This window comes from Pagrus major, chromosome 13 (genome assembly GCF_040436345.1).
Source record: "Pagrus major chromosome 13, Pma_NU_1.0".
Lineage (NCBI taxonomy): Eukaryota > Metazoa > Chordata > Actinopteri > Spariformes > Sparidae > Pagrus > Pagrus major.
The window spans coordinates 7,113,221-7,126,926 of NC_133227.1; the positions used below are offsets into that span (position 1 = coordinate 7,113,221).

The 13,706-nt window shown below is 42.2% G+C and overlaps 1 protein-coding gene across 1 annotated transcript in view; it reads left to right on the top strand.

The window, feature by feature from the left end:
* Positions 1-13,706, top strand: part of LOC141007537 (neurexin-2-like) — a 103,341-nt gene that overhangs the window by 12,655 nt on the left and 76,980 nt on the right. The window contains exons 2-5 of the mRNA XM_073479899.1: positions 790-1,091; positions 6,951-7,112; positions 11,967-12,396; positions 13,088-13,471. Of these exons, the coding sequence (XP_073336000.1) occupies positions 790-1,091; positions 6,951-7,112; positions 11,967-12,396; positions 13,088-13,471 (1,278 nt within the window). The remainder of the gene's footprint in view (positions 1-789; positions 1,092-6,950; positions 7,113-11,966; positions 12,397-13,087; positions 13,472-13,706) is intronic.

The window sequence follows — 13,706 nt, forward strand, 5'->3', positions numbered from 1 at the left end:
AGAATGACAAATTTAATTTGGCATTTTAAAAATGTCACTGTTGAATAAAGAATAAGGCATTGTCTTATACTTGTCTCACTGACAACAAATCACCGAAAAACAACAATGTGTCGATTGCTTCTTTACAACATCCCCTACCCTGTTTATATGTCTGAAAACATATCATAATTATATATTTGACGTTTTAAAAAATGGTCAAATACACAGCTTGGCACTGTAGTTTTTAGTAAATTGAACATTTGTCGGGGACTATTTTCAGCTGCAGAGTTGTTGTGCTGGTGAGTATTTACAGCACTAGCATGGTGTATGTGGGATTGACTCGAAGTAAACTACAGTGCCCATGTTCATCGTAATGAAGGAACATGACACCCAGTGTAACACTGTGGCTCACTGATGTGTTTTTGTCTGTTGAACAGAGGAGCAAGCTACACAGACAGTACTTGTTAGTGGGATCAGTTTGTCGGCTGGTTTTGCTGGTCTTTTTATGTGATTTCTATGTTGTAAAAAATCTAAACTATCACTGGACTTCTCCTTTAATGTGCAACTCCTACTGACTACTGATTTGTCCATCACACTGTACAGTGTTGAAGAATATGTAAATAGCTCCACAAATACGCACACGCTCTGTTCAAGTTAGTTTTGGTCATTGTGAAATATTTGTCAATTGATACTGCACTGTATATTTTAGTCTCATCTCAACAAAAGTAGTGACTATACAGCACTGTGCACTAGATAAATCAAATGAAATGACTATAACAATTATCTAAGATGTTTCTCCTCCCCTCTCAGGGCAGGAGGAGTCAGTGGCCACCTTCAAAGGCAATGAGTTCTTCAGCTACAACCTGTCCCAGACTCCCATTCAGAGCAGCATGGATGAGATCACGCTGTCCTTCCGCACCCTGCAGAGGAACGGCCTGCTGCTTCACACGGGGAAGTCAGCTGACTATGTCAACCTGTCCCTGAGGAACGGGGCCCTGTGGCTGGTCATCAACCTGGGCTCCGGTGCTTTCGAGGCCCTGGTTGAACCAGCTAGCGAGAAGTTCAATGACTACGGCTGGCATGATGTTCGAGTTACCCGCAACCGCCGCCAGGTGTGTATACATCCACTGACTGTGACTTGCATGCTTGCTGCCCACATGAAATGTAAAATGTGTAGATTTTATTAAGCGTGTCATTATGTACGCTGTAGCAGGCTCTCTTAATAAACGTGTAATTATCTTGAATCAAATTGGGTCAAGGTAAAACCAGTCCCACGTGAACAGGCTTTAGGTGCTGCAGTGCATTATCAGTGTAAACACTGACAGATACTGTTTTTCTGTTGAATGTTTCTGCTCTGCTGGACTCCCTGTCTCCCATTTTCCATGTTCTGATAGATATTACAAGCTCATATTAGGTCATTGCCCTCTTCCTCGTAAAATAGATTGCTTGGGTGGAAAGCACTGAGTCCTTTTATAATCAGGGAGCTTGTGTTTTTTCCTGCAGCCAAAAGATAGCTGTGAAGGTCTCTTTACCTAATTGAAAGAAAAACACAACACATGCAGCAATATACGTCATATTCCTGTATACTGCAGTAGCAGATACATCTCTCTCTTCTCTGCTTTTACAGAATAATAATTTTCACACAGATTGTCAGATTCTGACAAACTCCACTAAAACAAAAAAAAGCCACTTTTGTCGCTACAGCCACTGATGCAGCTTTGTAGCAGTATCAGGGAGGTCATGCTGAGCAGAGCTTTTATATAATGAATACACCCATTGCATGTGTCCGATATTGTACTGCTGTACCTACTGTACTGTGCTCCAGCCAAGTACAACTGGGCCCTAAGGTTCCACATTCATTAATTGTGTCCAGTGGACAAAGCACAGCCCTGAATTCCCAAACTAATTTACAGATTCCCAGGATGTGTCCGTTACATTTAATGTTAGCCTGCTGCTGGCACTCTTCTTTGGCTGTAGTCACTCTACAATTACTCCCATTATGCAGTACCTTAAAGCTCTACAGTATTAATCATAGTTTTTATATAACTCTGAATACATGTGTAATGTAAAAAGTGTAATGTGAAAGTCTGTGGTGTGTTTTGAAAGCTAGGTGACCTACTCATAAAAAATCCAAATGCTAATGTTGCTCTTTTTCTGGTGTGTGGACAGTTAGCTGCTAACATTTAACACCGAAGGGACAGACTGTTGGTTAGGCGCTAACCGAGTACCACAAACCACACAAGCCCCTGAGCCCAATAAAAGGCCCGCAATGGCAACAAAACACTCCCGTAGCGGCTAACGTTAGCACAAAGCACACACCCAGAGCAACTGTTGCGCTGGGTAGCCTATTCGGACTGAGGTATGTTCGTGACACGTATTTTTTGCTTTGGCATTTAACAGTCTGTAGCTAGTCAGACAGTGCACGCTCATGTGTTTTGGAGGAGTTGCTAAGAAGGGAGGAGGTGGGATTTTTTCGGTTGGATGCTTGCTTTTGCTGGTTTCTACAGTCTTGCCAACCCCAGCTTCAAGCTAAACATGTCAGCTTATCCCTTAAAGTAGCCAAGAAGATTCATGCAATTTTAAACATGTGGTAGCAGACATTTTTTGCCTCTTGGAGGAAGATTAAACAAACTGTGAACACTGCAATATCATCACCTGTGAAGTTGATAGGGCAAACTTGTTAGCAAACAGTTAAGAGGCAAAACTATCCCTCGGAGTCATGTTTATCCAATAGTCTCTCTCTTTTAGCTCTGTTTTTAGTCTCTGCCAACTCCTAAGAAAATATCTGCTAAAAGCACCACTGTAGCCAGGTTTCCATCTATGTCACAGTAGGAGTTGGATAATTTAGATGAGCAGTAGGTGGATGTAATTCAGGTTGTGTATGAAGAGACTGCAATGAGATGATGTAATTAAAGAGAGCCATTCAAACCTCAAATGGTGGACGCAATTTACAAAACATGATGGAAATATTGCACTGATGTTTGTTTCATGCATTAATTTGAAGGAGGTTGCAACCTCCTCATCACTCCTCATGGATCACATAGAGCGTCTGTCTACATTTAGCTGCAAAGCCAGCATTGTGTTGTGGGTTTTTATAGCTTTTTAGTGCATTTTTCCACTAATATCAGTTCTAGAAAAACAAGCAGTCACAAGTCATTTCTCTCTGAATAATATGCTAATGTGTTCTGGTTTATTCTTTGACATTTTCATCAGATATACCTGATTAATGCCAGTGTTGTAATGTCATAGCTGTGCTTGCTACATATTTTTGGAGCATTAACACGGTGTGTCGGCACGTTTTTCAGAATCGCTTTTGTCTTTTTTGCCTCAGTCTGCCAATGCACTTGGCACATTTCGAGAAGTGTGTTCAGTATGTTGAGGCTCACAAATTGTATCAACTCAAGCAGAGCTGCCTTGAGCTATGGTGCAATGTAATATTCTTACCTTAGATTAGAGCAGCATTTTAAAAAAAAAAATCTGCTGGAGACAAGTCGCACCACTGAGTCCTACAAGATCCCTGTGGATCATTTCTAGCACAACAATGAACCTGGAGGAAAATCGGGCTTCTGGAGGTAAATTGAGTCCAAGCATTTCTGTCCCAAAAAAGGTGAAGACTGAATGAATGATGAAGGAATGAATTTACCAGCGCCATAACCAAACCAAACATGGTCCTCTTTGCCACGTGCGGTGCATTTAAATGTTTCAATCCTTTGCTAAGTAGGACTCATTTTGTATCCAACGCTCTCCTCATCACCAGTATATCCTGAACCTGTCACATTAACCTGCATATAAAGTTGCATCCTCCTCCACATCTATTTCCTTACCCTGGCTTCCAGTGGAGCGGCAATCCAATGCTTACAACGTCACTTATGCTTTCAGCCATGCATTTGATCCCTGTGTAAATTGCTTTCCCCTCAGATAAGTTACCTCACTGACATGTAGATAGGGAGAACTGTAACTCCCAAGAGAGTGCCGCTGGAAACATTTTATTAGATCCGGTGGTGCTTTTCAGGCTAGAATTCTTGCTGTTACTATCTCCCTCCCCATCTGTCCTTCTTTTTTCTTTTTCTTTTTTTTACTGTTGTGGACAAACTGATTGGTGCTGATTTTCTCTCCATGTCTGACCCTTATTAATGATGCATCCACCTTTTCCTGCTGAACAGCACACACTAACATGCACACACGTTATCTGTTGTTGTACCTCCTTAACACTGCACTCAATTCCCACTATAACTCTTGAGCTCCACTAACATTCATAAATATGTTTCCCTTAAATCAGCTACTGGCTGCGTGGAAATCCTTGAGAAATATGATGAAAGATCAGTCTCAAAGGGCACCAGCCAGCACCGGAGCCTGAATACTATCATGCTATATGCCTCTAATTAATGATATTTTAGTCTAATTCAATAGTTACCTTTGAACACGTTCATCCCTCACCTCTGATTTTGAAAGGATCTGTCTGGGGATTTGGTGTAACAGCCGTTATTAGAAATTGGTCATGCTTTTCTATACGCTGTGGAGCAGCATCAATCGGTCTCCAGACATAAAAGCACTTTGGTTTTCAGAGGTTTCTTCAATGTGCAGTATCAACAACCCATAGTCAAGCCCTGCCATTGTCCGCTGTCTAAGCCAAAGATACTGAAGCCTTCACCGCGAGATAGACAGAAATCAATACCTGCCAGTAGCAGAGAAAGGTGATGCAGGACCTTCGTTTTAAAAACCTGACACCTGAACATGCCGTGTCAGGTCATTCTTTTGTCTCCTACCCTCTTGCCTTCAAAATGCCAGTGATTTAACAGAATAGACACCGCAAAGTTAAATTCACAATATACATCAGGCTTTTTAAAAGCCAATCACTTGATCACAGCTCCCACGTTTTAAATGATTTGTTTTGTGTATGCTCACTGAGACCTGGCTGGGTGATTACAATCAATTTGTTCTGAACTTTACCGCTGTTATCGGGTTAAGTCGAGATCTGTTGGATCCAGTGGTGGTGGGAGTATACTTGTTCAGAAATGTAGCTCCGTGTCTCCTTCATCTTTTCAACTCTCCTCTTTGAATAGAAATCATCCCATTAATGCTTGTAGTTTGAGTTGTAAACATTAAAAAGTATATTCAAAATATCAATAGAATGTGAAGGAATAACAGTTTTGACACTATGCGGTTCATGTATTGTGTTGCAATATATCTACTGAAGTTAGCATGCTCACAAGCTAGCCCTGACTCGTCCTCGTCCAAAGCTTCTTTGGTAGCAGTGTCAACACAAACACCCGCCCGGTGCTCTGAACTCATTCATTTACTGCTAGCTGCATGGCTAACTAAGCTAACTAGCTAACTAACAGCAGCTACAGTCAGCAGCAGTTAGCGGTTACTCTGGTGATATGCTGCCCCCTATTTGTTATATATTGCACCCTTAAGTTTAAAGGGTTTGCTACTTTTCTTTGTCATCTATTATAGTAAATGGATTTTGACATTTTACAGGATAAAAGATTAATCATTAAAATAATTAGCAGATTAACTGATAATGAAAATAATCATCAGTAAAATGCAGCCCTAAACATTTTGTCTGGCAAGAGCCTAAATTATAATTTTTCCCAGTTTCAAAATAAAAGTTCCGAATGAAAAATGATAAATTTGAAACGAATGCTGTCAATTTCTATTTTGATATTGATTTTATTGATTTCACCTCGTAAGAAAACATCGAGGAGGTATCCTGACATAGTTAAAATACAGGATAAATATGTTGTAGAAGTCAATACAAATAGGGAAAATAAAAACAATGAGGTATAAAGTAGATTAAAATAGATAAATAGAGTAATACACAGATGAAATTACAGTATAGTTAAAAGCATTTACAATCAAATAAAGCAAGATCAGAGGTAAGGGCTTTGAACCACTCCAGAGGCAGCAAGGAGTCCAGGTTTAAAGCCTTCTGTAGATTATTCCATGTTTAAGCTGCACAGTAAGAGAATTACATTTTACCTAATTCAGTTCTGAGTAATGAAAGGTGGAGCAACAATCTATTCTGTAAGCGAGTACCATGATAATGTGAGTATATGTATATACTAGTATAATGTGATATAAGGTGTGTCTGTATTAGAGATTTCTAGATGAATAAAAAACAATGCTGGCCGCATCTCACAGCCAATCAGTCGATTAACATGTTTACAGAATAGAAGGTGAGAGAGCAGCTTCCCCTCCCTTACATATGTCGGTCTCTGATACCTTTCCAATAAAAGCCTGGATTCATAAAGTGATTGTGACTGTCCTGACATCAGACATTAGAACAATTAGTTGAAATAGTGAACATGCGTGTGTCCCGCCTTGTTGGAGCTGTCACTTTTCCTTTTTAACCTTAAATGCAATTTATCACAAGCGGTACAATTAAAGAACAATTATCTTTTCACAGTAGATTTTCCTGGAAATTGAAAATGTTTCACCCACAAAGAGATGGTAATTGTTTTCGCCTCCCTAAAGTGGGAGCTGTGACATTTGTGCAGGCTTACATGTTAACTGTGGACTTATTGTCATGGCAACAGGCATCTAACTTTTTCTCCTATATTCAGTAATTCATTTCCTTTGTCTCTGTGAGCTGATGAGACTGATATGAGAATAATCTTGTTTTGTTGCAGCCAGTGTACAAGTAACGCAGCCTGCCATCTTGATATCTTCAGTCTCAAATTAATTGAGTGTACTGTAGCATTCATATTGCTTTGGAGCCAAAATATCAGTGTAAGGGATATTTATGGTATATTGACGGCGCTGCAATTTCGCTAATATATCAGAAACAGGGATCAGCTGAGATTAGTGAACCCTTCAAAGCTGTTCTTGTAATTGCCTTCAAGATCCAGCATTAAGGCCAGCTCTACTAGAATCAAGAAATGAAGCATGAAATAATTAGGCCAGTTCTTTCTGTATGACTCAAAATCTCCCCATTTTCTGCCATTTCCTCTCCTCACACCCTCCCCCAGGTGACGATCTTGGTGGACGGGATCCTCACCACCACCGGCTACACCCAGGAGGACTACACCATGCTGGGCTCCGATGATCTCTTCTACATCGGGGGCAGCCTAAACACGGCCGACCTGCCGGGCTCCCCAGTGAGCAACAACTTCATGGGCTGTCTGAAAGATGTGAGTGCAGCTTGACCTCGGTCCCGGCAGAGGACTGGAAATACTATCCTCCCCTCCTCAGATAGCACTCCCCCTTCCTATAGGCAGAGCATGTTCTGCATATAGGAAATCACCAACATTCATATTGATTCTCCTGCTGTAGGGTATTTGAAGGAGAAAATTTCAGCTGCACCGCACTGTGCAGAGCATATGCATTTATAGATTCCTGTGGGACTCCCTTTCAGAACGTAGAACTATAATATCCATAAGAAACCGATGCCTCTTCTCGTGTTCGTTCCTGAAACACAGTCCAAACTCAGTCTTCGTCGCTATATCCGCTTTTCTATAGCTTTTTAACTCCGGCCTGTACCCATCCCATTAATTATGTTGAACAAGATCATGTCCTCAGCATAAGAAATGAGTAAAGACAAAGCAGTGAATTATGGGTTAATGCCCAATTTCAGCGTGGTCTTACAAATTTTTAATGAAGTGAGCAATCTCATAAAAAGCAAATGAAGTGCTCTGTGCATTAAAAGTGAAAGAAATGCTTCCTCTAACCATGGAAGCATTAGGAGGAGACATGACTGAAACAGACAGTAGTTTAAATTAAAATAGTAGCAGAAGCGTCAGAGTGTATACATATTTTCTTGGGGTCAGTACCCGATTCAGACTGAGTTTTCCTCTGTCAGAGACGCTTACGTCAAAGGATATAAGACCATTTATTCCATAAATGCTTATAAACTGTTATTAGGCTCTGCTCTTCATCCCCATTAAATCCAGCTGTATGGGATTCAGCTGGGAGTACAATGCACCAAGGACAGAACAGACACGTCACTTAGATGTGGGATACACAAACTGCACACGGCAAACAAAGAGGAAATGACCTGACGAAGCTAACAGCAGCCTCCTTATGTGTCACAGTGAGAGTTTGGCAGATTATAAAGACTCATGCTATCTTGTTAAAAGTTGGTTCATTACTTCGTTGGATGTTGTTGGAGACTGCAAGCATGACTTGAGTGCGCTTCCAAAGCTTATATGAAAAGATTTTTCTTTTTCTGTTACAAATTTTCTGATTGGAACTCAATCGAAAAAGGCAGTTTCGCTTTCCAAGTCCCAACCACAAAGCAGGATTTATGCCAAAGAACGGAAATGTTCAGACGGCTGTACTTTGTGTCCACAAAAAGAAATGTGTTTTTTCAAAGTTTAGTCCCATGAAACATAAATAGAGGAGGTACAGACGTTCTCAAATTCTTCACAGCTAGGATTTGCAGCTATGTTGTCTCTAAGGATGGTTTGCTGGTCAGGTCTGTATGAATTGCTGTGAAATTTTAACGGACATTCGCGGTTTTCCAAAGGATGAATACTATGGTTAATCTGATCTCGCCGTGTTGTGTTGTTCCTACCACATCATGATCAATGTTGGTGCATGGCCATCATTGCAACTCACCAAAAGTCCACATTAGAAGTAAGATATGGGGGTCGAGCACAGAGGAGACCAGGGTTTGTGTCTCACGTGGAACTTGATATATTATTACCTTAATTATAATAATGTGTTAGAAAGACTAACTTCGCCCATGTGCTTACATTTCCAGTCTATATTTGAAGTCGCAAGGCTATGACATCACGTGATCGATCAGTTGCAAAGTGGTCCTGGAGCAACATTAATTATGATGTTGTCGGAACAACACCAACACGGCGATATCAGATACGAATCACACAGACATTAATCCCCCGACGTTTCCTCTTGTGGTTTTGATGGATCGCCATGAAATTTGCTACACTTCATCATCTTTATTGATCAGTATCAAGGGTGAACTAGAAAGAGAAGAAACAGCGCTGCAGCAGCAGCAGCAGACGTCGCGTGCCACTCACGCATGATATGTGGCCCAGCAGTTAGCATGCTAATAGGCTAAACTGTAGTGAACCTGCCACATTTCACCTTTTTTCTATCACAGAAACTACATCTGTAGTCATGTCTTCTCTAAAATATTTTGTAACAGAGGTGGCTTCGTCAGAGGGTGTATTTTCAGCAGAACGGATGCTCCAGAAATATTATGGGAATATTACAGAAATAGAACAGGCAGCAGTGTGTCTATAATTCTCACCTTGTCACTTTGATCATGAAGGTGACACTGCTCTATAGACTACAGTAGAGTATTAATAGTTTACAGTTTGGGGGGGGGGCAGGTTAACAAGAGGAGAGCATTTTGGTCATTTTGCTAAAAACCCTTCATCCTCCCTCAAATTGCCAACTGTCTACAGGTCATTTTGTCCAGTAAACACTGCAGGACAGACACATTTCAACTGAAAGTGTTTGTCACAGTCGTGCTACAATTCATTAATTAACTCCACAATATTAGCATTTTAAAGCATTCAAGCATTAACTGAATGGATTTCAAAAACTGAGTGTCTACATAACTACTCCGCAGTGTGAGTGCACTAAAATGAAAATGAGATGTTATTTATGGACAGGTTATTGTCCCAGCATCGCTGCCAATGCAGCAGCCTCCGCTCTGTAGGCGTGTGGCTGGTGGTGGTGTTTAGACCTACTACTGCTGCGCATAGTCGCATAGTTAGATGTGCTGTAGGCATGCAGGGGAGAGTATGACAGGATAAAGAGTCATAAAGATGGGGTGACAAAAAGAACCCAAAAAAGTCCTGATAATGAGGGTGAACGGCGGCAGAGGCAGGGCTGATCAAATGAGATCAGCTCTGCCAGGAAATCCAGAAGTCAGGTTCAGAGACGGGTCACACCAAGCCAAAGCTGTGAGTTTGATGATGAAGGAGAAAATAAAGCTCTGTGGTGAATGGAAAGAATTCCCACATAAATATGCATCTCATCATGTTGGAGAGGAAACGAGCAGTGCCTAAAATATTTATTGTGTACGCAGTGGATCTATTTGGTGGGCTACCTGTCTTAATGAATGTAGAGAGTTTGGGCCAAGACTAATCTCCCTCGGTGTTACATGATAATAGATGAGCGCTGCTGGGTAGAGGCCATCAGGTTCATCAGGTACAGAAAAAATAATGGCCGCTCTCAGACGAATGTCTCGACTACAACAACTCGCGGGAGAGATGAATCCGTCTTTGAAGTCACCAGCTTAGTGGTCTGTAGCATGTGTGCCCACAGGATATCCCACACCGCATCATTAGGTTCTTCTACTTTAATGTTTCAAGGATTGGGCCCAATTTGCTTATGAAGAATGTGCTCACACAGCTGTTAGCAACAGAGAAGGGCTTCATTGTCAGACTGCTGTTATTCTTCACCGCTTGAGCAGAGAAGACACGAGGGCTTTGTCAATCGACGCTAGCAGAGCTTTATTCTCGTGTTTTGGGATGCTCGGTAATCCTTGTCACATACAACAGACGTCTGAATTGGTGAAATAGGATTCCACTTTCTGTATTGTCCTTTGGCTTATATAATCATCCTGCAGAGGTCACAGTGTGCCTTTTTGTAGCCCTCGATGCATTTTTTGTTAGATGTGAAGCGCCGAGTTGTAAACGGTGTCTGTGTGTAACTGCTAACACGCTGTTCTTACTTGATTGAGCACCTTACCGCTTGGAAATTGTCTGTTTTCTCGATGGTCAGTTTGACCATCTGATTTCACTGCTTAATTAGTCACACTGAGGCAGTGTGAAGTGTGATATTGGCTCAAATTGCCTCTCAGCTCGGCTGTGCAGCGTGGTGTGTCACCTCGGGCAGTGACTGGTTGCAGAGTAGTGCGGCAGATAACAGTCGGCTCCGGGTGACTTACAACTGATACAAAATGAGACAAGGATTGGTTGTGTCCTGCTGTGCATATTGATGAGCCCAAAATGAAGGCAGAAAATAATACAATAACAGCACAAAGAAGAGCTTCATACGGAGGAATGCTTTTTGTTTGAACAGGTGTGTATTGTGTATCTTATATTTAGTATGAGCAAATATCTGTAAAAAGGATTTTGTGTGATTAATCTGAAATATCAAGTCAATCACACAGACGTCCATCAGAAGACAGGGAGGTTTATTGTACAAACAGCTGATCTTTTATACCATCATTTAGCTGCTTCTGCATCATGAGCTCACCAATGAAAATGAACACTCAAGTTTCTGCCCTCTTACATTTACCAAATGTGCCTCTTTAAATAATAAATTGTGTGTTGTGCTTGTAAAGGATCGAGGCCACCTCTCTCCCACCCACCAGCTCCGCTTGGACTTGATCTCTTTTCAGTTTACTCAGTATAAACACACATAATTGTTTGTCATCGTGTAGGTGCGATTGTCTGTGATTCCTCCGCCCCGGATTCAAGATTATTCCACTGTCAGACCCATTGTGCGTTCCTGAGTGAGTCAGCTAAACGTCTATAATTTGAATGTTTGCATTTGCATCTAAATCCAAATGCATTTTCACAAGCAGATCAGCTCGAGCTGCCTTCTTCTTTTCCCATGACAATTTCGCAGTTAATGAAGAAATTGTGAAACCTGAAAACATCCTGATTAAAAAAACTGGCAGATTCTCGGTGCGGTGAGGGAGAATCTGTGGTCGAGAAAATAAATGAAAAGAGTCGGTACCGTCGAGGAAAACACAATGTGTTCAATTCTACATGCTTCCTCTATCTGTCCATGGAGGCACAGCGTGTGTCAGAACCACAGGGAGATACAAAAAAAGGATTTTATTCTTTTTTATTAATGCATCAAGTGCTTCTATATCCATATAATTAAAGCTGCCAGTTTATGTGACACAACGCTGGCGAGTTCATGGATGAATCAGTGTGTTGTCTGCTGCTGTTTAATATCGATTCTGGTATTTATTGATGAGTAATATTCAACCTGAGCAATGAATTTATTGCTCTCTTAGGCTTTCATCTCACCACAACATCTCTGTCCTTTATTAGGTGGTCTACAAGAATAATGAGTTTAGGCTGGAACTGTCACAGCTGGCAGAACAGCGAGACCCTAGGATCAGTATCCATGGTGACCTGATATTCAGCTGTGAGAATGTGGAAGCCCTGGAGCCGGTCACCTTCGACACGCCGTCTGCCTACTTGACATTGCCCAGGTGGAACACAAAGAAGACGGGCGCCATATCTTTTGACTTCCGCACCACGGAGCCCAGCGGCCTGCTGCTGTTCAGCCATGGCAGCCTGCAGGGAACGCAGCCCGACAAGAAGCCCAGGGCCGACTTCTTCGCCATCGAACTACTGGACGGCATTCTCTACCTGGTCATGGATATGGGCTCTGGCAGCATCAAGTTGAAAGCCAGCAACAAGAGGCTGGATGACGGCGAGTGGTGCCATGTGGACTTCCAGAGGAGAGGGCGCAACGGTAAGAGAATTATGTTTATTTGTGACGGCAAGGGGAAGCCTCCTGTCTGCTTCTGTTACTGTGCTGTACTCTGCTTCTTACTTCCTCCAGCTGTAGCTGTGGAGGAGAAAAAAGGTCCCAAGCTGTGAAGTCACACTATGCCAGCACTGATACAGTCATATCAGAGCTGCTGCTTTTTCACTGCAGAGAAACATGCATGCATATTCGGGTTTAATTACAAGGATATTTTTAGTTGTTATAATCTATGTATGACATTTTGAAATCTGTGTTCACCTATCGCACAAGTGGCCAATTATACAGTCAGCCACCTCAAATTGGACCTTATTAGTACAATCCAAATGCCTGCATTATTAGTAGGAGATTATTTCTTACTTTCTACTATTTCTTCCCTTACCTTTCTATGAATACATTTCCTTCCTTCTCAAGCAGGGTAAGATTAGTCATTTTAATCACTCACTTTTCCAGAGCTAGTTTTGGTTTGAGCTTCTGCTCACAAAATCAACTCCCGAGGACTGGCAGTACAGTGTCCTAATCCTCACTTTTTAAGACAAGCCTAGACGAGTGCCCACCACTTCCTCAATCTCACAGTTTGTTCTCACTTCTCACTTAGCACAGCCCACACGCACCTGTCTTCATTTTCTCCAACAAAAACATTGTATAAGTACAAGTTGACTCACTGCCTGCCCCACAGGCTTTATCTCCGTGAACAGCCAGAGCATCCCCTTTGCCGCTAATGAAGGCAGCGAGATCCTCGACCTAGACGGGGACATGTATCTCGGAGGTTTACCCGAGGACCGCCAAGCCCTCATGCTCCCCCCTGAGGTGTGGACGGCATCCCTCAGCCTCGGCTACGTGGGCTGTGTGAGGGACCTCTTCATTGACGGACAGAGCCGTAACCTGTGGAGGCTGGCGGAAGTTCAGGGCGCCACAGGTGTCAGCAGCTTCTGCACCAGGGAAACTCATGTCAGGTGTGCCAGAGACACATGTGCCAACGGTGGGCACTGCAGGGAAGGCTGGAACAGGCACATTTGCGACTGCAACGGTACTGGCTACCTCGGGCCCAGCTGTGAGAAGGGTAAGTTTGACAGTAAGGGATGGGCAGAATATTTTAAAATGCTGCTGCAAAGCTTTTAACACACTTTGGCCAGTATTTTATTTATTAACATAGGTGTGTAGCGGCTGGAAAGTAGCCTGCACGGATGGAAAAAATGTAGATACAAAGAAAATTCATTATCAGGCCTTACTGCTCTGTCCGGCCTCCTTAACAATATAGTTTAATTTGCATTTGTAGCATGACCATGCACATATCT